A 25258-nucleotide genomic window follows, 5' to 3' on the forward strand; every position below is an offset into this window, starting at 1 on the left:
GACCGAAAGATAAGCATCCTTGAGGTCCAGCCTGACCATCCAATCCCCTTCTCGAAGGAGATCCCTCAACAGATGGATGCCCTCCATCTTGAAATGGCGATAGACTACTCCGCCGTTGAAGTCTTTCAGGTTGAGAACAAGACGAGCACCGCCCCCTTTTTTCTCGACCAGAAAGACAGAACTGGCAAACCCCTTCGGATGACGGGTGGTTGGAATCACCGCCCCTTTTTTTAGAAGAGAATCTATCTCCTCGGAGAGACAAACCTGATCCTGAAGAGAAAAACGTAGACAAGGAGGGGGACAAGTCTGATGCACCGGGTGATAGAATTCTATTCTGAACCCCTGAACAGTTTGTAGCACCCAAGCATCGCCGGAGAGCATGCGCCAATTCTGCAGGAAAGATTGAATGCGACCCCCCAACATCACATCGCATGCACGAATCAGGCTCACCTGTAGAGTGGGAATCTTGGTATTGTCCCTGATGACCACCGGAACGTCCTTTGCCATACTGGCCCTTTCCTTTTCTGGAAGGATAAAAGTTGGCGCGGGTGGAGTAGCCAGAGTCGTATTGGCCACCACGATGCTGCGATCCACCCTTCTGGGACTGCTGTTGAGAACCGCGGCCGAACGACCGTCCCCTTTGTCGTCCGGCCTTGGTGAAAACCGGACGCATGGCCCGGCGCAAGGAGGCTTGTGCCTTATCAATGCCGCTAAAGGCAGAAACAAACTTAGTCAATTCCTTTAGGAAAGGTTGGCCAAAAAGGAGACCCTGCGCCTCTGGACCTGCCTCAGAGGTGGCCAGCTCTGCCAACTTTGGATCCAGCTTCAGGAGGATGGAACGTCGACGTTCTGCTGATATGGCACAATTGACGTTCCCAAACATACATACAGCCCTTTGTGCCCATTCGATTAGCTCGTCAGGGTTAACTGTCGCCGAGGCCTCCTTGGCCTTGAAACCAAGGTCCAGGATCTTGGATAAGGGACCCAACATGTCCATTAGTTTGTCTTGACAAGACCGCCAGGAGCGGTCCAAGCCTTTCTTGGGGTCTTTAGAATATTTTTTAAGATAGGTGACCATCATAGGGTCCACCTCCGGTGTTTCAGCAATATGGTCTGCCAGGTCAGGCCTCGGGCACTCTGAGCGCAGCCGAGCGCGAACAGACGCTTCAAAGGGTTGGCGAACATGCGCCTCCAGGTAAGCTGCTACCGCTGGAGCGGGGAGCCATGACGTGGAATTTGGGTGGACAATGTCCTCAGGTTCAAAATTGAGAAGGGGGGGACGCTCAAGGGCGTCAACAAAATGCTCCTTGCGGAGACGTTTCCTAGGAGGAGAGTCATGACCTGAAGAGGCTTGACCATGGTCTGACTCCTCCGCACAAAGAGATATAGAAGACCTGGATTTGTCAGAAGATAAAACCTTCGCCAGTCTCTGAAAATCCAATTTGTGGGGGTTACCAGGAGACTTTGCGGATTTTTGCGAAGGAGGCAACCAGCCTTGTTGAATGGCATATTCATTAAGATGGCGTTTAAGTGGATTAATGGCTCTCACCAGAGCCTTGTTGACGGAATGCTGAACACCTTTATCCAACTCCTCCACTAAGTCATATTCAAGAGAAGTATCTTCCTCCTCCTCATAATAACAGTCTTCATCCTCTTCATAATATTCAGCCATTGCAACAAAGTGCAAAAGTCAATGCCCACAAGACTGCAGAAATATATGGGGTACCAGAGATACCAGTAATGGGGGAGTGTGACCCCAAAGCAGGCTTAACTGAGGTAAAACTCGAGTAAAGAAAACAATTCAAATGTGGAGGGAGAAAGCCTGCCGTCAAAACACTCTAGGCAGAGCCTATGCACAGAAAATACAACCGAAGCTCTTTCCTGAGCTCCGGCGTCAAGCGGGGTCAAAAGTTCAGGGCTGTGGGCTGAGCGCAGATGAAACAGCGGTCCTTCACTCAACCGGCAGGCGGGCGTGTGAAGAAAACGCCTCGAGCCGGAAATAAAGCAGCGCGCATGCGCGACGCTGAAATGCCACTGAAAACAACACCGGCTCGAGAGCGCTCGCGCTCCCAATACGAGCCGCGGACCCCTACTCCCGCTCCAGCAAAAGCGACCGGCACAAACGGCCAGGCACTGGGAGGCGAGCAACGCGCTCCCAACAAACGCGCCGAGAAACGGACGTCACAGTTAACAATACCGGCACACCGAAAGGCGGACCAGAAAATTAAAGCATGCACAAGCCGCGCGCAGGTTGGAAGAAGCGCAAGATAAGGCAAGTGCACAATTAAATATAACAACAATAGTCACAACAGCACTATAAGCATGAAAAGATAAATAGACTTAACTGGCTGCGGAGCAGCAAAGAAAGAGGAAGTGGTTACCTCTGAGACTGTTTATATACTATGGGTGTACTCTATGGTTGCCCTGTTTCTGTTTTTTCTTTACTGTAATGTGATTGGCTGCTATGTGTCAGTAAAGAAATGAGACTAAGCATAATCGGAGCCTCCTGTCCTGACATAGAATTGATTCCGCTTGTCATTCAGAAGTCTCTTGCTTCTGGGTTCACATGGTACACGCCCATCGTAGTCATTTAGTCCGATACAAATACGAATTCTTCTGTCAGGTGAGGGTTATTAGCTAACAGCAGGTTGCACGGTGGGAACTGTAGTCCTTCTTTTGTACAGATCAGCTCTCAACGGAAAAAGCTTCTGGCCAAAGAAATGGCATATGAACAATTTGTAACAGGAGAAATCCCATATGGCCAAATGTGTAACTATGCCCCCACTTTACTAACTCTTAAACTTCATATCGTATCATAAGCTAGTACGTATATAGTTTGAAAACTCTAATCAACAAGTAGTTTTGTGCAAGCATGGAAATATATGGTGAGACGAGAAGGATTTTTATGTGATTAGGAAATATAAGGTAGCACGTGTGGAGAAGTTGTCATTGTCAGGAGAAGCATTCACTTAGTGGGTCTCATAGGGACAGAAGAAGGACGGATGGCTGTTATATGCGGGCTAATGCTAAATGTAGCAAATCCTCTGCTTTCTCTTTGGATGTTGATGGTGTTGAACTTTTGTCCTTTGATATGTAACATTAATAGCAAGGATTGGCCCCATTAGTTGCGGCTTTCTACTCGTTTTTTATTAAGTGTTCTTTTTTAATCCAGCGTCATTCTACTGGGACATGGAGGTGACCCGACACGGAAAAGGCGCACTAGAATACAGATCCGAACAAGCGGAATGTAATAATGTGTAAATGACATTGTGATGTCATTCGTTCTGTAAATAATGTTACGGATTGAATGTTGAGGGTTTTAAAAGAATATATATGTGGCATTCAGTTGAGGTACTTGGATGAGTCTGGAAGCTGATTTACAATTACAAGCTCCATTAAACAAGAATACTGAACTGTACTTACTGTGTTTAGAGGATTCTTTTACAATGGAGACGAAGGGAGAAGAACACCTGTGAGGAATGAAGAATTCTTTTGCTATGAGGAGCGTGCTGTAAGAAGTTTTTGAGAAATCTCCACAAGCAATTAAGATTGACCGTCATCTGTTTACAGCATTCGGAGTGCTGCAGCCTGATTTACAGGATTCGGATTGCCGCGATTGAAACTGGAGGTTAGTGAACGGGAATTAATTTGGCTGCAAGTCTCTAGCGCGAGCATAACATTAATCAGCTGTGTATGCGCCGCAAGAGAGACAGCCTAATTAAAATAACGTAAGCGCCGCTGCGTGCATGCCCAGGCGCGAGATTCACATTACTCCGTGCATGCCTAAGTGAGCGCTGTGTCAAAAGAAAACAGCGCGAGCACTGCATTAAAAAATAACAGCCCAAGCGCGAGATCCACATTGCTACGTGCATGCCAAAGTGAGCGCTGTGTCACAGGAAAACAGCGCGAGCGCTGTATTAAAGGAAAGCAGCTGCGAGTAGCGCGAGAGAAATATTATTAAAGAAAAATAGCTACCAATAGCGGGAGCTCCATTTTAAAGAAAATATGAATGCTACATTAAAGGAAAACAGCTACAACGTGAAAGAAAGAATTAAAGTAGCGCAAGCCCCTATATTAAAATATGGAAATGTAGAAATAATTAAGAAAAACAAAAAACACCATATTGATTGAATTTTATTAAACAAGGTGACAGACAGACATAAAAGGATTATTCTGAGTACAACTTATACTAGAATAAGAATTACATTTCATAATATATAACAATACATATTAAAACTACACTGGAGAAGAAACAAGTAATGACGTTGTTGTAAATATGAATTCAGACATATATAATGAGGAAGATGCTATTGAAAGCATTTCAAGTACAATTTTTAGAAGACCATTACTTTTCAGTCTGTCTGAACAAGAAAATATTGCACAAAGGTGGGAAAAGTAGACAAGGAGATTTAAACATTTTCTCTCTGATGAACAAGTAAAATACCTACTACTTAACCTTGTAGGCGATGATGTTGAAGACCTGATAACTACATTCCCAGAAGATGAAAAACACACCTATGAAGGGATTATGAAATGTCTAAATGCGAAGTTTGACCCTCAGAAAAACTTAGACTTTGAAAGATATAATTTCAATATAGAACTCCAACAAGAAAATGAAATAATTGATAATTATGTTACTAGACTTAAAAAACTAGTTACATTTTGTGAATTTGATAAATTCAACAACAAAGAAGCCATTCGGCTAAGAGTAATACAAGGATGCAACTCAATAAAATTCAGAAAAAACTCTTAGAAAAAAAATATGATCTACAAGAAATAATTTGCATGATAAAAACAGAAATGCAGGCCCAAAAACATGCTACAAACATGGAAGAAGGGAGAAATAAAGCGATTGATCAGATTAGAAAAATGTTAAAAAAAACGTAGAAAAAAAAATTAAACACAGTTCAGAGGAAAAAGATTATGTTACAGGTGTGGATTTCAGTTCCCCCATCAAAAAACATGTCCAGCAATATTACAACAAGAATGTAGTTGATACAATCATTTTGCAAGTGTATGCAAATTTAAGAAAGAAAATAAAGAGAGTTGGAAACAAGTTAATCCGATTTAAAAAAAATTGGAAACACAAAATATATAAGACATATGGAAGAAATTGAAGGCGTGTCTGAAGAAGAATTTGAGCAATCAGAAAAATTACATATAATGCAAGAAAGCAACATAACGCAAGAAAGTAGCGTTTGTCAAAAAATCAATATGATTAAAATAGAAACTATTTAAAAAACCACATCTGTAAATGTATTAGTTGGATCACAAGAAGTTCTTTTTGTTTTAGACAGTGGAGAAACATGCAACAAAATGTGCATAACTGAATATATGAAAATGAAAAACCAACCTGTGTTGACACCATCAAATGTTAGTGTTTTTCAATGGGGTGCCAAACATCCGGTTCTATGCCTAGGAAAATCTGAAGAGACCCTACGATGTGGACATATAACAAGTAAAGAAGATGTACCTGTGTTACAAGGTGAAGTTCCAGGTCCCTACTTATTAAGCAATGTAACTGCTCAACTCATGAGTTTGTTGGCAATGAATTGTATTATTTCAACAGATCATCCAATTTTAAAGATGAATCCTAAACTATTTGAAGGACTAGGACAATTTAAAGGAAAATAAATTACTTTTCATATAAATGAAGCAGTAAAACCAATAGCACAAACACATATAAGAGTGCCAATTCACATGCAAGGAAAAGTTGAAAAAGAAATAAAATTACTACTTGAACAAGATATAATTGAAGGAGTGACAGGCCCAACACCTTGGGTAAGTCCTATTGTCATTGTCCCAGAAAAAGATACTGATAACATCAGAGTATGTGTGGACATGAGGATTCCCAATACTGCTATTGAAAGAGAACGTTACCCAGGCCCTCATTTGAATGACATGATAAGTACTATAAATGGAGCAACAGTATTTTCAAAACTTGATTTATGCAAAGGATAGCATCAGTTAGATGGGGGGGTGGTGTGGCGATTATTTTTAACAAAAAATATCAGTGTCGTTCGGACCCTATCACCTTAAACGGATGTGATGCTTTGTCTTTTAAGCTTACTTTAAATCCCAAGTTCACTCTTACAGGGCTTTTACTTTACTGCCCTCCGGGCACGGTAAATTCTTGGTATACCCAGTTCTTGGACTATCTATCATCTGTGCTTATTTCTTCCAGTAACTTTTTAGTTATTGGTGATCTAAATTTACATTTGGATAACCCTAATGATCACTCCGCTGACAATTGCATTCCTGACTTTGCAGCTATGAATTTAATCCTACTTAACAAGGGCCCTACCCATAAGGGCGGACATCTTCTGGACCCTGTTTTTTCAAATTTCTCACAGATTACATGCTTTCCTGCTTTGCCCGTCTCCTGGTCTGACCATTACCTCGTGAAATTTATTATAACATATAACAAAACACAGACCACATCCTTTTCTGCGATGAATCTTAAAAAGAGAGTCTGGAAAAATCTGGACATAGCTGCTTTCAATAAAACAATGTATGATCTCATGCCCAAATACCCACTCAGTTTAGACAACCTAAATGCTTCTGCCGATTCAGTAAATTCGTGGCTTTCCGAGGCTATAAATATTTGCCTCCCTCTCTCTAATAAGAAAAATATTGTTCACAATTCTCCTGCTCCATGGTACAATGAAGCCCTCCGTGTTCATAAATCTCAATGTAAAAAACTTGAGAGAACTTGGAGAAAAGATTATTCTATTACTACTGGGCTTGCGTATAAAGCTGAATTAAAACTCTACCATAAGGCCTGTGCTCTCACCAGAGCCACCTATGTCAACAATCTGATTACAGGAGCCATAAATAAGTCTAATGTCCTGTTCAAGGTGGTAAAAGACCTTGCGGGCTCGCAGACAGTTGCTATACCCCCTCCTCTCTCTAACACGAAATGTGATGAACTGGCACAGTACTTTACATCTAAAATTGATAACATTTATAATGACATAGCAGCCCAGAAAAATTCCGTTATTAGCGTATCTCCATCCTTTGCCACTCCCCGTTCTCAGGCTTCAATAACGACCTGGCCTAATCTTGTACCCGCTACCCTCCTGGAAATTTTAAACAACATTAAGTCTGGCTCACCGATGGATCCCTTACCCATTTCGGTTTTACGTCAATTTGAGCTTCCTCAACTAGAGGCAATTTGTACCTTGTTAAATGCCTCTATTGATTCAGCCATGGTCCCTCAGAGCTGGAAGCATGCAATGGTGACCCCACTTCTTAAGAAGCCCAATGCGGACCCTAATGTTGCTGCCAACTTCCGTCCAATCTCGCTGCTGCCGGCTTTTTCGAAAGTTTTAGAACGGCATATTCATTTACACCTATCTCGTTTTGTTGTCACCAATAATCTTCTTCATCCCTCCCAGTCTGGCTTTCGTCAAGGCTTCTCCACCGAATCCACTCTTTTAGGAGTAACTGAGAATATTCGCCAACTATTGGATCGAGGCGAAACGGCTGCACTGATATTGCTCGATCTCAGTGCAGCCTTCGATACTGTCTCGCACAGTATCCTTCTCAGTAGCCTTGCCTCTTTCGGTATCTGTGACAAAGCCTTACACTGGCTTTCGTCCTTTCTTACCGATCGAACTTTTCAAATCTTTTCTAACACTTCCACTTCCGAAACCTATCCTTCTCCTTATGGTGTTCCCCAGGGTTCTATTCTAAGTCCTCTTCTTTTCAATTTATATGTTGTTCCTTTAGCACATGTTGCTTATCACTCTGGTCTTGAACTTTTCACTTATGCTGACGACTCACAGATTGTGTTTTCCCTAACCCAAGCTGACCCTTCATCACCTTCCTCTTTACAATCTGGTCTTAGTGACATCTCCCGCTGGATGAGCTGTAACTTTCTTAAGCTCAACAGCGATAAGACGGAGGTGCTCGTCTTTGGCAATAAACCTGACCTATGGAGTTTGAGACATTGGCCATCAACTATGGGTGATTTACCCATTCCATCTGAACGAGCGAGAAATCTTGGGGTCATTATCGATAGGGAGCTATCGATGAAAGATCAGGCAAACAAGGTTGCAGCCACCTGTTTTACTATTCTTAGGTGGTTGCGTAAAATCTTTTGGATCCTGCCTTCTGACACCCAGAGATCCGTTGTAACGGCTCTGGTGACCTCCAGATTGGATTACAGTAATGTGCTCTATCTGGGGGCAACCAGGGAGGTTATGCGCCGTCTCCAATTAGTCCAGAATGCCGCTGCTCGGCTTCTGTGTGGATGTCGGAAATATGATCCAATTTCCGAACGTATAAAACAACTCCACTGGCTCAACCTTGACAAACGAGTGAAGTTCAAGACACTATGCTTTATGCATAAGATAAAGATTGAAGCTGCCCCCACCTATCTCCAGTCTCTTGTTAAACCCTATGTTCCTGCACGCTCTCTTCGTTCCTCCTCCCAACATCTTTTCTGTGTGCCAAAATTTAGGCTCACTAGAATGGGCGGTCGTTCTTTTTATGTACTAGGACCCAGACTTTGGAATTCTCTTCCTTTAGACCTTCGCATGGAGCACTGCCATCTTCGCTTCCGTAAAGCCGTTAAGACCTGGCTTTTTGCCCAATAATTCTTCAGAAAGCTGTTAACCTTTAAGATCTGGTCTGTTGTGCTTTAGTTCCCTCTGGATTTTATGCTATAATGTCAATTAGCGCCGGGAAACCCTCACGGGTAGCTGTTCGCGCTCTACAAGACTAATAAATAAATAAATAAATAAATAAATAAATTAGAGATTGATAGTCAATCAAGATACATCACAACATTTTCAACACACTTGGGATTGTTTAGATACAAGTGGTTAAACTTTGGAATTTGTTCTGCTGCGGAGATTTTTCAGGAAATTATAAAGAATGTTATAAAGCCAGTACAAAACTACAGTGATGACATTTTGTTTTTTGGAAAAACACAAGAAGAACACGACCAAGCATTAGATGGAGTCTGTCAATAGCTTGAAGAATCTGGATTAACTTTGACTGAAAAAAAGTGAAATAAATAAGAATGAATTAACTTTTTTGGTCACATATTTTCAGAAAAGGGGATGAGACCAGATCCTATTAAAATAACAGCTTTAAATGCAATGCAGAGACCGAAAGATGTAGCAGAACTGAGATCTTTTCTTGGAATGGCAAGTTACTGCGCAAGATATATAAAGAATTTAGCAACTGTAGGTTCACCTTTAAGATAACTAACAAAGAAAAGAAAACATTTCAGTGGCATAATGATTGTGAATAAGCATTTGAAAAAATAAAGATGAAAATAACCAATGCAGCAAATTTGAAATACTTTGACCCACATCTATGTACAGAACTAATAGTGGATGCAAGTCCAGTAGGTTTAGTGCAATATTAGTACAACATAAACCTGAAATAGAAACTCCAAGATATGTAGTTTCACATGCTAGCAAAAGCTTATCTGAAATAGAACAGAGATATTCTCAGCCTGAGAAAGAAAGTTTAGCTGTTGTTTGGGCACGCAAACATTTCCATGATTTTATTTATGGAAAATCATTTGTGATTATCAGGCACTAGTTTCTATCTTTGGAAATCCAAAAACAAAAATGCCACCAAGAATTGAAAGATGGGGAATGAGACTCATGGATTATGATTTTAAAATTATTCATAAACCAGGAAAAGATCATAATCCAGCTGAATATTTGTCTAGGCATCCATCTAAAAGATGAATGAGCAACAGCTAGAGGTGGAGGAATACATAAATGTTATAGTAAGATCAGCAGTTCCAGGAATTGTCAAAGAAAATGAGCTAATTGAAGAAACGCAAAAAGATAATGCACTACAAGAAGTAAAAGAAATCTTGCATGAAAACAAGTGGAGATTGATAACTAATGGGAGTCAATTTCGAATGAATATCAAAAAAATATATACTAACATTCAAGAACATAAGTTCAGAATTATCTGTGACTTCCTCAGGAATATTACTCAGAGGGACTAAAATAGTAATACCAGAAAGTCTTCAACGTTCTGTGATTGATTTGGCTCATGAAAGTCATAGAGGTGTCTCAGCAGCAAAAAGATTTCTAAGAGAAAAATTCTAGTTTCCAAGGCTGGATAAACAAGTAGAAGAAGTTGTTCAATCTTGCTATGTCTGTCAATGCACTGTAAAGGAAAAAGGAATTGAAGAACTACATGTCTGATTTACCAGATGCTGTATGGTCAAATGAAGCAGCAGATTTCTATGGGCCATTAGATTCAGGACATTATTTGCTCGCAATATTAGATGAGTAGTCTCGTTTTCCAATTGTAAAATTAATATCTTCTACATTTTCTTCAACAGTACTTCCAGTATTAGATTAAATATTCTCGACATGGGGAATCCCTAATATATTGAAGACAGATAATGGACCACCGTTTAGTGGAGATGAATTTGGAAAATGAATTAACTATTTGGGAATAATACATAGAAAGATAACTCCAATGTGGGCCAGAGCAAATGTGATGGTAAAAAGATTGATGGCAACAATTAAAAAAGCAGTACAAAGAGCAAAAATTTCACAAATTTCAATAAATCAAGCGTTGTGTCAAGTTTTAAGAGACTATAGAAACACTCCACATGTATCATCTGGAAAATGCCCTTCGGATCTAATGTTTGGACCATCAAAACAAACTTGTTTACCGCAGCTGCCTTCAATTCCTCCAAACGTACACAAAGACGTGATAGAAAAAGATAAAGAAGCAAAAGAAAAAATGAAATATTACGCTGAAAAAGGAAAAAAGGTATCAAAGCCAAGATTATCAAGTTGGTGACCTTTTATTAGTTCGACAACAACAAGTGAGGAAATCACAAACTAGATTTAACCCCACACCTTTAGAAATACCAAAAATTCAAGGTACAGAGATGACTGCAGGAAATGATAATAGAACAATAACAAGAAACAAGTCCTTTTTCAGAAAAGTTACACCAAATGTTTAACAAGGAATTATACACTCAAGTGACCAACAAGATGGATGGATACACAGAAAGTCAGAAAAAATTTCAAGAAGACCTAAAAGATTAATTGAACAATGTTGATCTATTTACTATATCTACATTATTTATTTTATTTTATTTCATTTGTTTTAGCGAGTGGGGAGAATGTCATAATGTTTAAATGACATTGTGATGTCATTCGTTCTGTAAAGAATGTTAAGGATTGAATGTTGAGGGTTTTAAAAGAATATATATGTGGCATTCAGTTGAGGTACTTGGATGAGTCTGGAAGCTGATTTACGAGCTCCATTAAACAATAATACTGAAATGTACTTACTGTGTTTAGGGGATTCTTTTACACTGTTGTGGTGGAGGGGATTGCACAGAAAGGAAGAGACGCCATCGGAATCCCTATGATTACAACTAAATGTTTCAAACAAAACACTTTCAAATAAAATATAAACTCAAAAGTGGCATTAAACTTCAATATTTTACATGATGTGCGACACCAAACCACGCAGGACCAAAATAATTCAAGTGGGAGAGGAGGGAGAAGTGCACGGAACAGGCGCCCTCAAAATGCCTCTGTCTAAAAGTAACAAACGAAAGGCACGGCTGCCAGTAATCCAACTGAGGCTTGCTGCACTAGTTAAATAATTTTTTCTTAAAGTGATGGGGGTGAAAATTTAAATGCAGGACCTATGCTGGCTGCTTCAAAAGAGAAAACGCGCATGGCCCGCTAAATGTAAGCAGAGCAAGTCGTGCCTACAGCAAGAGAAACTCGATAAAGAAAATAGTGCTAACGGACAAAAAAAGACGTACCGTGTAACATCCGAAGTAAAGGGGCCAGTCACCATGGAAGGTTACAGATGAAGACAAGGAGGTACTAAGATTGGAACAACAAGCCTTTTTACGAATCAGACGCCAGCATTTACGTAGGACGCTGACACAAGCCAATGACAAATATGGGCAGAGAGTGGCTGGGGATTCTATTACATCAGTGGTTCCCAATCTTTTTCAACCCACGGCTCCCTTGCCTTATTGGCCGTTGGCTGCGGCTCCCCAATATGTACTTTCTTTTGGCGGTGGGGGGATGTAAACCCAGCCTTCCATTTTTCTCCCTGAAAATAATTGGGATGAAGCCGACAAAGGTATTATAGTGATTGATGTGGGGCTCACCCTTGGGAACCAAATGTGGGGAGATGGGCGGGGGATGAAAAAACGTATTCTGATTGGCACCTTTTGCATGATCGGTGTAGCTGCTGTACGAGAGAGGGGTCCCCAGCGCTGTGAATCATTATTTTTCAAGGTGCGTTGTGTAAAAGCAGGTTGTCTGCAAATGTTTCATTTCGCTTTAAGGGCTGCAGGACATTTTATTTCCTTCTTAAGGAGTGCTTAATTTGTGCTACTGGTTTCCGGTGCTCTGCACCGGCACTTAATTTATAAGGCCGGAACTATGCATTTTTTCTACTCACTCCAGCAAGCTCAGCATCACCCCGCTGCCAGCTGCGGTATGTGTTTTAGTACTGGCTCCCAGTCGGATGACGGTTACTAGGAGTAGGTTGGGGATTCCATCAGACGGGTGGCTGCACTAGACTGCCTGCTGGCACCAAAAGGCCTGGCTGCATGAAAGCGCCAGCGTATGGCCCCCTCGTGCAACTGAAGTGTGCCCCTTCTGCTTCCCATTGTCTGCACAGGGTCTAGTTTTACCTGTCTGAGGAGATGTGAGGTGCCTCTTATAACCCCACAGACCTCCACTCCGCTGTGTACAGTCGAGATTCCTCCCACGTCCCTGCTCAGAGAAGATTCCTGATACAGAAGCTGTGTCAAACTACACGCTCTTGCTGTCTTGTAGTGCGTGTGAGCTGGGCGCAACTTGTGTCTGCTTAGATATTGCAGCTTTTAGGTGTTGGTGATAGCTCCCAGTACATGTAGAATGGTAAAATCAAGGGTGCCACTAATGCCGTTGTTGAGCACCGGGACTTAGGGCCATTATTATCAAGCAAATTCGCATTTGCAAAGGCCGAAATTCTCAGAATTTCGGCCTTTGCGAATTCAAATTTGCTAAATGGTATGTATGAAGCAAAATCTGGTGCAAAAAAAGGAATCGCAAAATTTGTGATTCCTTATTTTGCAATTGCATTTAAGGAATCGCAAATTTTGCGATTCCTTAAATGCAATGTATGAAGCCAACATTTTTTTACATACTACACTACAACAAGTCTCCCAGAGCAGCGCATGCGCCCTGACTCTAGGCTCGACCTCAAAATATGGGCCACAAAATGTGGACACATAATTGTAATGCATTTCACAGAAAGCAGTTGGTAGGACCAATCTGCGGCAACTGTCCTGGTCGCATCTACCGATGCAAATGTCTGAATGTAATAGAACTGTAACTCGCTGTACACTTGCATCTTGCTACGGTTGTAAAGCGCTCTGATGCCTTCGGGCCACGTCCGCACTATGTAAAATTGAAAAAATAAAAAAAAATCCATAAATGTACAAAAACAAAGGGGCATATTTACGAACAATTTGGGAGTGCGGAGCTGTGCCAAATATGGCAGCACGGCGCTCTGACATTTCTAAAAAGCAGGGATGCGTCGTATTCACAAGAATACAATGCAGTCCTGTGTTTCCCCGGGTGCAAAAAAAGCTACCTAGCACCAGCAGTGCACCGTATTCTTGTGGATACAGCGCATCCCCGTGTTTTAAAAATGTCGGGGTGCAACGCTGCCAAATATGGCATAGCTCCTTATTCCGACATTTTTTAGTAAATATGCCCCTAAATGTCTTGCACTTTTCTTCTCTCCGAGCACTATTTTTCCCCCAGGATTTGGCACCTAAACAACACGCAGTCATTGCTCAGGTGCCAGAGTGCGCCCAGTGGTGACCTGAGCACACCCTCTTGTTGCTGTAACAGGTGTATGGCTTTCTTATGAGAGTGCACAATGTTGGCACATTTGTGTCCATACGTGGGCCTTGTGTTCTCAAAGAGTAAAGGTATGCATGTAAAATATCACACCTGTGGCACGTCACTGCCATTAAATCTGTGGTCCCAATCTCCAGAAGTCCCTTAGTTGGCAGTGTGTGTGTAACGTAGCAGACACACCCCACTTTACTGACCTCCTCCTCTCTGGATTGTGTTGCATTAAAAGTAGAAAGCACCCAAGAGAGCCTAATTTGTTTAATGTCTGTAATTAAAACTCAATCTTTAGGAGGAATGGCTTCCCTGGGGCGTTGAAGACAGGTCTTAAAATAAGGGAATGTGAGCCTGAGACCAGGAACAGTGTGAGAGACAGAAAGGTTTGGATCAGCAGGGGGGATAGAGACAGAAAGAAGACAGAGAGAGAAGATAGGGCGAGAGAGAGCAACAAAAGCGAGGTACATGGAGTGTAATGAAGCCCGGTCAGCAGGGTGACAAAAAGATGTGAGGTTAGGGAGCGAAAACGAGAAACTTAAGAGCCAAAGACTGTAAGTTGAGATCCAAGAAAAACAGCGAGGCAAGTTCAAGTGAGAGAGTGGGACCGAAGTCAGGCATAGGAAAGAGAGAGAAAGATAGAAAGAGACAGAGAGAGAGAGAAATAGAGGGAGGGAGATAGATATAGAAGGGAAGAGAGCGAGGGAGAAGGAAGAGAAAGAAGGAAAAGAAGTGAAAGAGAAGGAGAGAGAGAAAAAGAAGGGAAGAGAGAGAGAGAAGGAAAGAAAGAGAGGGGGAGAAGGAAAGGAAGTGATAGAGATAGAGAGAAAGAGAGAAAGACAGAAGGAGAGAGAGAGAGAGAGAGAGACAGAGGCGAAGAGAGAGACGGAGACAGAGAGAGAAACAGAGAGAGATAGAAAAAAAGAGAGATACAAAGAGAGAGATAGAGACAGAAGGGAAGAGAACGAGAGAGAAGGAAAGGAAGAGAGAGAAGGAAAGAAAGAGAGAAAAGGATAGAAAGAGAGAGAGAGAGAGAGAAGTGGAGAGAGAGAAAGAAGGGAAAAGAGAGAGAGCCAGAGAGAAGGGAAGAGAGAGAGGGAAGGAAAGAAAGAGGGAGTGAAAAGGAGGTAGAGATGGAAGGGAAGAGAGACAGAGTGCAGGCATCAGTGTGCTGGAAAGAGACAAACAGAGGACAAAACTCAGGAAATATATAGAACAGGGAACATTTTCGAAGACGACCATTATCCACCAACTCCCCCTCCCCCAAAGAAATCACACAACACAAGCAAAATGCTCCACAGAGAAACAGACGCTCAGCGCAACCACCCCAGACAGACGGCTACTGAGCACATAGATGAACTGTAAGCGGATGACCACGAAAACGGACACCGACAGAAAACGGACACACGTGTGAACAAGAGGGAAGAAGAGACAGCCACAGAACTTCGACGGAAAAATCACATCCTGCGAGAACATTCCAACCAAGGGGTTCAGAAACTACTTAAGGCGCATGCGGATGTTCTTACAAGAAGTAAACAAGGCGCATCGGCTGTTTAGGTGTGGAGCAAGTCTACTTACAACTTCTGCGAAGGAATCCCACTCTGGCTCAATTTCTTTTGGCAATTTTTCTTTTATTCCCAACTGACCTTGGGCAAGATAATCAAAGTATTTGATTTAAAAAACTAGACCCTACTTACACATGCAGGTGACAGATACAAGTGTAAGTCAGGTCAACAAGGGTGTAACCAATCTTGTACTTTTTCCAAGCTGCTCTATTTATGCATAAACTGTGCATTTCCTCTGCATTACACTAAGAAGCGTTAACTAACCTATGCATGGGTATACTACCACCACTACTTACGCCAGATAAGCGCTCAAGAGCAGAGATTGACCCATGGACATGAGGGTCGATTCCTGACCCATAGGATGCTGCCTGCTCCCTTTACCCCTCTGGTAACCCTCCCCCCTGTGTCATCTCTTGGGATGCGGCAAAGGTTACTGTTAGAGGGGCTACTGCTTTTTCTGAGCAATGTTCCTGGGAGGGCAGCAGTCGCTTGTCACCTGCAGAACCTTAGTGCCCATGGCTTCACCTCGGAGGGTGACATTGTGGTTGCAGGGCTCTTTCCGCTTCACTTCCCCAGGATGTCTCCAGGATTGTCCTTCCAGACTGCTCCGAAAAAGCCGCCATGGGAATCGTGAGTAGCATTTTCCACCTCTTTTTATTTAAATATATCAAGTGCCCATGTATTTAAAAGTCCTGCCCAAATGGAACAGCCAAATGTGGCAGGCAGCAGGCCTAACATGCATAATATTTGTAAAAAGTTACAATATATTTTTTATCTGGTTCATAACGCACCTTTCGAGACGACCCCACCAAGAAAGAAAGAGGGGATTCCATCGTGTAATGGCTGCATTTTAGTTTTTTAGAAATGCATTCAAAATAAATTTTAAGAGTATCGGAAAGACGAGGAGCAAACCAAATCCCTAAGTATTTAATTTTCGATGTTTGCCAAGAGAAACCAGAGTGTTCGAAAAGATGCTCTTGACAGAGAGAGTTCAAAGGTAAAATTTCACACTTATCGACATTTAGACGGTATCCAGAAACTTTAGAAAAGGAGGAGACATGTTGTAGAAAAAACAGAAGTGAAGATTGAGGGTCAGAGCAATACAAAAGAATGTCATCGGCGTAAACCGAGAGTTTTACTTGCTGAGAACCGAATTGAAAGCCAGAAATATTAACATCATTTCTAATTTTAGTGAGAAAAGGTTCTAAAGCTAAAACAAACAATAAAGGGGATAAAGGACATCCTTGTCTCACTCCTCTTTGTAATGGAAAATAATCTGAGACCATACCATTTGCAAATATCGAAGCCTGAGGGCTTGAATAGAGTAATGAGATAAGGAAGATAAATTTGGAGGGAAAGCCTGCCCACTTAAGGGCTTGAAACATAAAATCCCAGCCTATCCTATCAAATGCCTTCTCAGCACCTAAGGAGATGACAGCCAAAGGATGAGAAAGTGAAGAGACCTTACTTAAAATATAAAAAAATACACGCAAGTTATCGGACAAAAGACGACCCTTAACAAAGCCTGACTGTTCTGGGCCAATTAAGTCAGGGAGAAGAGGATCCATTCTAAGGGCCAAAATGTTAGCAAAGATTTTATACTCAGTATTCACTAATGAAATTGGGCGATAATTCTTGCATAAAGTGTGATCCTTATCATCCTTAGGGATCAGACAGATCAAAGTCTCCTGAAAGGAACCACGAGAGGAGCCTGAAACAGAAAAAGACTGAAATAGTGTGAGTAGTTTTGGAAGGAGAAGAGAGGCAAAGGAGTTATAGAATTCAATGGTAAAGCCGTCAGGGCCAGGGGCCTTACCATGTCTTAATGACGAGACTGCGTGGGAAAGTTCTGTGAGAGAGATATCAGAGTCTAGGGAATGAAAGTTAACGTGTGCAGTAGGAGGTGAGGGAATATTGTGAAAATAAGAAAGAAGATCAGCCGAATCAGGACACGTTTCAGGAGTATATAGAGTTTTATAAAAAGAAACAAATTAGTTTAAAATATCTTTATTCTTAAACAAAGACAAAACCATTGGAGCCTTGAATAGATTCAATTTTCTGTCTGTTTTTCCGTATTTTAAGATAATTGGCTAATAACTTCCCCATTTTATTTTGACCGCCATAATAACGAGAATTACAATTCAATAAAGAATTCGAAGCAGGGGTTGTGGTAAATTTATTGAAAGTAAATTTAGCATTGATGAGATCTTTAAGGGATGATTCAGTGTTGGACTGATAATAAATATATTCAAGTTTTTTAATGTTATCCAAGAGCTGAGCAGATTTAGTTTGTGCTTGTTTCTTCTTTTGAGATACAAAATTATTAATAAAACCTCATGCAGCCGCTTTAAAAGAGTCCCATACCATCACATAAGGGGATTCAGGAATTTGATTAAGTTCAAAAAATTCCATAGCAAATGTATTACATTTGGCACAAAAGGAAGGGTCAAGCAGAAGAGAGTTATTAAATCTCCAATGCCCAGGATGGGGGGGGGAAAGGAATGAGATCGATATCTACAAAAACGGAAGCGTGATCTGAAATTAAAATGGATCCAATGTCTGAGTGAAGGGTAAGCTGGGCTAGGGGCTTACTTAGAAATAAATAATCAATGCAGGATTGTAAGTGATGAGAGGGGGAATAAAAACTGTATTCTCTAAGGTCAGGGTTACATAATCAGAAAAACAGAATTTTCCCCGGACACACTGTTATGTAACTCTGATGTGCAGAAATACACTATTGATATTCACTTCATACAAAAGACATTTTATTTATACACCATAATCTTATCAGTTACTGCATCAAATAAAAAGACAACACACAATAAAAAACTTTAAAACTCAGTTGCGTTTAACCCAGAGACCCCACCGGACGGAATAGATACACAAAACCCAAGCCATGTGCGAGAGGTTGTTTGGATTATAAAGAACTGTGTCTATTCCCGCGATTTTAAAATTAAGAAAAAAACAAAAAACGGAGACTACGACAAGTCATTTGCTCAGGGTCCAATGCGAGGTTGCCTACACCTACTTTTAATTGAAAATGAGAAGGTGAACTACGGCTTATTTCAGTACCATACAGATATCGGACTAATGTGTGGAAAAGGACGGCACAAAAACTGGATCGGAGGCAGGTGTGTTCGTCAATAAATGGGACAAAACTTTGCATGCACAAGCCAATTTTGTTAAAACGACAGAGAGATGAAACACAGCATCTCTCACAGAGTTAAGACAACAAAAAATCAACAGTCTTGAAAAAGATGGATCAAAGTGTATGAAAACCATTGAAACGAGTCAATGCTTTTATTTCAGGCACAATCAAAAATTGTGATACGTAATTGGTTAAATACTGATGCTTACAATGTGTTAACAAACGTATCTGTAATTGATAAATTTGATGTGCAAATTGTAACTGACAATTATTTAGGTCCTACATGTCGTGTTGTCTTCATTATGCTGGTCATAAGTGATTGTGTGTATTATTAATAGCCTGTAGTAGTATAGATGCAATTCCAGTAGGTTTTTAACTTGTGTCAATATTGTTTTAAAGTTTTTTGTTGTGTATTGTCTTTTTATTTGATGCAGTAACTGATAAGATTATGGTGTATAAATGAAATGTCTTTTGTATGAAGTGAATATCAAGTCTGATAGGTGTATTTCTGCACATCAGGGTTACATATCAGTGCGTCAGGGGACAATTCTGTTTTTCTGGTTTGAAGTACCTCATTTCCCCTGTCTTTGTAAAGGGGTCCCTCTCATATCTTTCACCAGGGTTACATAATTGCCAAATATCAACTAGAGCATTGTTGTGTATAGAAGCAGTGAATTGGGAATGCATTTTAGAAGCATAAAATTTGACTCTAGAATTTCTGTCTAAAATAGGATCTAAGATTTGATTGCAGTCACCACCAAAAGTAATATAATCATCAGTAATTGTAGCCAATGTTTCCGATATAGCAGGCCAAAACAATTTATCAATACCAGTAGGAGCATAAACATTGTAAATAACCACAGTAATCTTATCTATATTTAACTTAACCAATACCCATCGACCCTCAACATCACATTCTTGAGAAACAAGAGAAACATTTAACTTTCTGTGATATAACAATACAACTCCATTTTTCTTACCTATAGCTGGTGAATGAAAAACATGACCCACCCTGCAACATTTAATTTTCAAGGCTTCAGCTTCAGAGAGGTGAGACTCTTGTAGAAGAGCCATATCCACCTTAAGTCTAGCTAAGTGGGATAAAACCTGTTGCCTTTTAATAGGGTTATTTAACCCTTTAACGTTCCATGTAACAACTCGAAACTTGAATCAACAAAATTATGTATGGAAAAACCATTAGATGAGAAGAGAGAAAAGGAATGATAATAATTAGAAGCGAAAAAGAGAAGAACATAAATACGGAGCAAAGAAAAATTACAAAGTTATGCGTGGGCGAAGGAGGAAGTAAAGAGAAGAAAAGAGAGATAGAAAAGAAGAGTAAAAGAGAAAGGGAAATAGTGGACAGAATATGACAAAGAGAAACAATGAAGAACATACTTACAAGTACAAATACAAACTGAAGAGCGGGACTGACGGCGCCAGAAGAAGACGACCTCAACAACGAGAGCAAACATCATCAGACACCCGAAAAAGGACAACATGTTACTTGACTAAAGGGTAACATCGGGATGTAGATGAAAAGGAGGTAGACCTGCAAAGGTGGAGAGAGAAGACATTGACCTGCCTAAAGAAATAAAACATATTTTTTATGAAATAATACAAAGATGAAGACATAAAATACATAGGCATATAGATACAGGAAAGTGGAACATAGTGAAGGTGGAGCACAATAATGAACATGTGGGTGGGTTAAGCTTTAAGCTGACCAATTTAACAACTCTTGAGGGGTCCATGACATCATACCCATGTCGTCGAAGAAATTCCAGCAAAGCAAGAGGATCCTTAAAAGTTGTGGTTTTCACTTTGTATGTTACCTTGAAGAGGCAAGGATGAAGTAGGCCAAACCCGGCGTTGAGAGCACGTAGATGTGGGCGCATATCCAAGAACTGTTTGCGTCGGTCTGCCGTTACTTTAGCCACATCCTGGGAAAGATATAGGCGGTGACCTTCCCAAACAATCTCCTTTTTAGATTTGGCAGCAGATAAAACGTGAAGAAGGTCAGTATATTGTAAGAACAACATTATGACTCCTTGGGGTTTCGTAGAAATTTTTGGGCCCAGTCTATGTGCTCGTTGAATATTGAAAATAGGGGAAGTAGGAAGGTCCAGAATTTTTGGCAAAAATGATTGAAAAAACTCAGTCGGGTTTGAACCTTCTGTATATTCAGGCAATCCATGAAGTTGGAGATTATTTCTGCGATTTCGATTTTCTAAATCTTCCGCCTGTCTCTTGAGGAGGGAAATGTCCTTTTCCAGAGTCGTAATCTGAGAACAGGAAGTCTGAAGAGATTCTGTTGACTGCTCCACAAGAAGAACACGAGAATCCAAAGAGGACCATTTATCGTGTTAAAATTTCAAAGTTTTTGTAGTTTCAACCATAAATGGCTTCAGCGCACGAATTTCCTCTAGTATGAGATCCATGGAAGCAGAATTTGATGAGGTGCCTGGAGAAGGAGGATCTTTTTTGAGTCTTTTAGTTGATGCAGATTGTGGGAGTTTACTTGAAGATTGCAATTTTGGAATAGCCCCAGATATCAAATCAGGTTTCATGTGACGCACTGTCCTCCACGTCAGGGGGAGTAGAATCAGAGTCTGAGCAAGTGCGAGTAGAAGTGGAGGTGGAGAGTTTAAGATTGCGCAGTTTCCCCATGGAGAAAAACGGGAAAGAGTGTGAAAATAGCAGTCCTCTCCGATAATTTATAGCACTCCAGAAAAAATCGATGACAGGTAGACGCACAAAAGGATTATAGCCGCAATAGTGGTAGCAAAAGAGCGTCAAAAATCTTCAACAAAACATTTGTGAGGAGTGAGAGCTCTACCTTCCTCCTGAGACAAAATGGTGGTACCTCAAATCATGAAGAGAGGAATGGTTTAGAAAAGTTGAGGAAAAAACAGCAGGCAACATCTGTATTAAGGGCCCTCATGTAGAAAGAGAAAATATTAGCAGTAATTTCGTCATTAAGTCATTTCAAAGCCATTTCGCGCATAAAAACGGGCACCAGCGCGAGTAGACAAAAAACAAAATGGCGGTCGCGGCAAAAACGGGCAGAATTTTGGAAGAATTTAGGGCGTAAAGGCAATGTAGGAGGTCGTAGAACGAGACATACTGCTCACCTCATGTTCCCATCCACTGTGCAGCGTATCGGAGAGCTTTTTGTGGAAGAAAACCGCGTTTATTAGCCCTTATCAGAAATCCGATGGCGGAGCTCCGCTGTCAAGCCGCCATCCCAAGCGGCGTTCACGCCACACCCCCTTGACTCAATATTTTAAGAGGGAGTAGTTGAATGTAGGCTGGGACCTAGATGGAGGAGTGACAAGTGTTAGTTTCCCATGGCACTAAGAGAGCGGCCTGAAAGCATGCCTATGAAGTGTTCTGTGAGTAGTCGTGACACAAGTATGTGACTGACTACCCAGCTGAGGGAATGTGGAGAAGTGTGGCTCACTGGTTAGAGGAGGCAGACCTGGAATCAGGGGTCAGCCTGGGACCAGGGTTCAATTCCCGGCTCGGAGGGGTCTTGAGTCCTAAAATGTCCATGGACTCGACAATTCTCGCTCTGGTGCCTACTCGATTCATGGGTTCACACTCTGCGACTCTGGGCAATAGCTTGCTTAATCTCCACAACGGCCCCTCGCGGCGGGATGCCTGGCTTTCACCTTGCGGATACCCTGCCGGGGTTATCTCACAGGGGTATACCAGGACGGGTTCCCTAAGCAAGCGCTTAGAGACCGGTTGGTGATTTGCGCTATATAAATACCTGTACATATATAAATACCTGTACATCCTTCCTGCTTTTGTGTTTAAATTAAGGACAGTCTGGAGAGAGCTGTGAGAGAGAGAGAGCTTCAAGGAGGAAGGATGCTATGGAGATGTGGGTGAGTATGAGAGGGAAGTATGACTGAAACCTGCATCCATTTACCACGCATGCCTTTACAAATCAGTGAGTTCCACGAATGAAACGTTACCATACGTTACCTTACCACCTTAGTCATTACACTGACTTGCCTTAGGGGGGCGCTGGACTTTGCAATAGTATAAACTACTATTCAAACTCCAGTCTATGCAAAAGTAGGGAAGGTGTCAGACTTAAAATCCAACACCAGTCCAACAACATGCCCCCTAAAGCAAGTAGTTGTACCTAATTGCGGGGTAAAGGAATGTGTGGGAAAGTCGCTGTTGCGGTAGTGACTTCCCTGTAAAGGTTGGACATGGTTTTGACTGTGTAGGAAAGGATGTTTCCCATCTGAGAGAAATGACTGTGGGCAGTAAGTCTGTCATGAGGCATTGCAGTGTAGTCCTCTTGGTTCACCTGATTCCCACCTGCCTGAATGGTCTTTAATCATTGGACACACCTCACTACAAGCACTCTCTACAACCTCCTAGAGCCACTCCTTCCTCACACTTCTATCACCAAACCATAGAGGTATCTGCCAAAACTAATGCCTATGTATGTCATTAATTATTGTCTCCACTACTTTGAACCGACTCTTGCCCGGCTAACTGAAATTATTCTTAGTTATTTACCCCCCTGTAATATTCAGACCAAAACCTTCCCGCCATAAAGATACCCCCTTGCATACCCTCAACATTCCTGTCATTTGGCTTGTTTGGCCCTCAGCACTGACACTCGCACCCAATTATTTATTTTTTTATTCATTTATTTTTGAGATTTTTATTGCGCGACAATTACCCGAAGGTGTCTCAGCGCATGTGACTGTTCAGAAGGACCAATACCCAGAAGCCTTACTGGTTGAATAACCATGTTTTAAGAAGCTTACGAAAGCTGACAAGATTTGGAGCTGTTTTAATGGTCAGAGGGAGGGCATTCCATAGCTTGGGTGTTGCTACCATGAAACGCCTGTCCCCCCAGGTCACAGTTCTGGTTCGGGGAACTGGGAGCAAACAAATGTTTGCGGATTTAAGTTGTCTTTTAGGACTGTAAATCTGAAAGGCCTCTATCAGAAACCTGGGGCCCTTGTCGTGGATAGCCTTGTAAGCAATACAGAGGGCCTTGAACTTGATGCGATTTTCCACTTTAAGCCAGTGGAGATGACGAATGGCTGTGGTGGTCGGGTGACATCGGGGAATGCCTAGCAGAATTCTTGCTGCCGCGTTCTGTATGGACTGAAGTTTATTTAGGACTTTTTTCTGAGTGTTAAGAAAAAGGGCGTTCCCATAGTCCATCTTAGAGAATACCAACGTGGTAATAAGGGTTTTTCCTGCAGAGGTCGGAAGATAGGGCATGAGTTTGTTGATTTTCTTTAAGATAAAAAGGCAGATGAAACAACTTGTTTACGTGGTGATTGAAAGACAGCTTATTGTCGAAGATAACTCCCAGGTTTCTGACCTTGGCAACTGGGACAGGCGGGGGACCCATCTGACTGGGCCACCAGATGGATGACCAATCCGGGACAAGGTTGCCAAAGGTCATAACCTCTGTCTTATTTGAGTTGAGCGTCAGACAATTTGTAGACATCCAGGAGCAGACAGCAAGCATTGCTTCCTGGAATTTTGCTGCCACCACTGGACCATCCTTGTGCACCGCCAGGACTAATTGGGTGTCGTCTGCATAGGATGTCAGACGCAACCCATGGGTTTTTATCACCCTCGCTAAGTCCGTCACATAGATGTTGAATAGCGTCAGACTTAGCGAGGAGCCCTGGGGGACCCCAAAGGGGAGCGCATTGTATTTGGGAACCAGTGCTCCTCACCTCGGCCTCTAGCTGGTGTCATCAGGGACGCATCTTCCTCCATGTCCATCCCAATGGCATGGATGCTGGGACTGTATAGGTATCCACAGGTATTGTTGGACTTGGCCCTTTTTGCAGGGTTATCCCTGAACTTTTTGCCTTCCTGCTATATCTTTTCTGACCTGTTGTTGGCTATTTTATGACTCTGAGCACTTTACCACTCCTGATCAATTCTAAAGTGCATATGTTCCCTGTTGTAAATTGATGTATGGATTAGTGATTCCATGCACATTAATTTAGGTTACATCGCCTCACTTCCAATATCTTCTGAGAAAAGAAGGAAAGATTGACCACCACCATGTCCTAAACCCACCCTCCTCTTTTCAATAATGTCTCTCTACAAATATGTAAATGAAAGATTTAGCCATATAATGTCTTGTGTTGTGGTTCATTCACCTGTTTCTCTGTCCTTGTTCTTCTTAGGTTCCGCTTATGGGCCTACCGCTGGCTGCAGACTTTCCAATTAGCCATTAAAGAGATTAACGCGGACCCGGAGCTGTTGCCTAACATCACACTTGGCTTCGCCATTCTTGACAGCGGTGAATCAGCTCACACGGTCTTGGAGGGTGTTACCTGGCTGCTGTCTGGGAGAGAGTCATCTGTTCCCAATTACCAGTGCTCCTCACCTCGGCCTCTAGCTGGTGTCATCGGGGATGCATCTTCCTCCATGTCCATCCCAATGGCATGGATGCTGGGACTGTATAGGTATCCACAGGTATTGTTGGACTTGGCCCTTTTTGCAGGGTCATCCCTGAACTTTTTGCCTTCCTGCTATATCTTTTCTGACCTGTTGTTGGCTATTTTATGACTCTGAGCACTTTATCACTGCTGATCAATGCTAAAGTGCATATGTTCCCTGTTGTAAATTGATGTATGGATTAGTGATTCCATGATTGGCTTTTTTGG

At 41.8% G+C, this 25258-nt stretch overlaps 1 protein-coding gene across 1 annotated transcript in view; it reads left to right on the forward strand.

Moving 5' to 3' along the window:
* Window positions 1-1740: 1740 nt before the first annotated feature.
* LOC147678443 (extracellular calcium-sensing receptor-like) overlaps window positions 1741-25258 on the forward strand; it is a 107348-nt gene continuing 83830 nt past the window's right edge. Inside the window, exons 1-3 of the mRNA XM_086945629.1 lie at window positions 1741-1776; window positions 17103-17173; window positions 24776-25067. Of these exons, the coding sequence (XP_086801755.1) occupies window positions 1741-1776; window positions 17103-17173; window positions 24776-25067 (399 nt within the window). The remainder of the gene's footprint in view (window positions 1777-17102; window positions 17174-24775; window positions 25068-25258) is intronic.

This window comes from Lissotriton vulgaris, chromosome 12, assembly GCF_964263255.1.
Source record: "Lissotriton vulgaris chromosome 12, aLisVul1.2, whole genome shotgun sequence".
NCBI classification, from domain to species: domain Eukaryota; kingdom Metazoa; phylum Chordata; class Amphibia; order Caudata; family Salamandridae; genus Lissotriton; species Lissotriton vulgaris.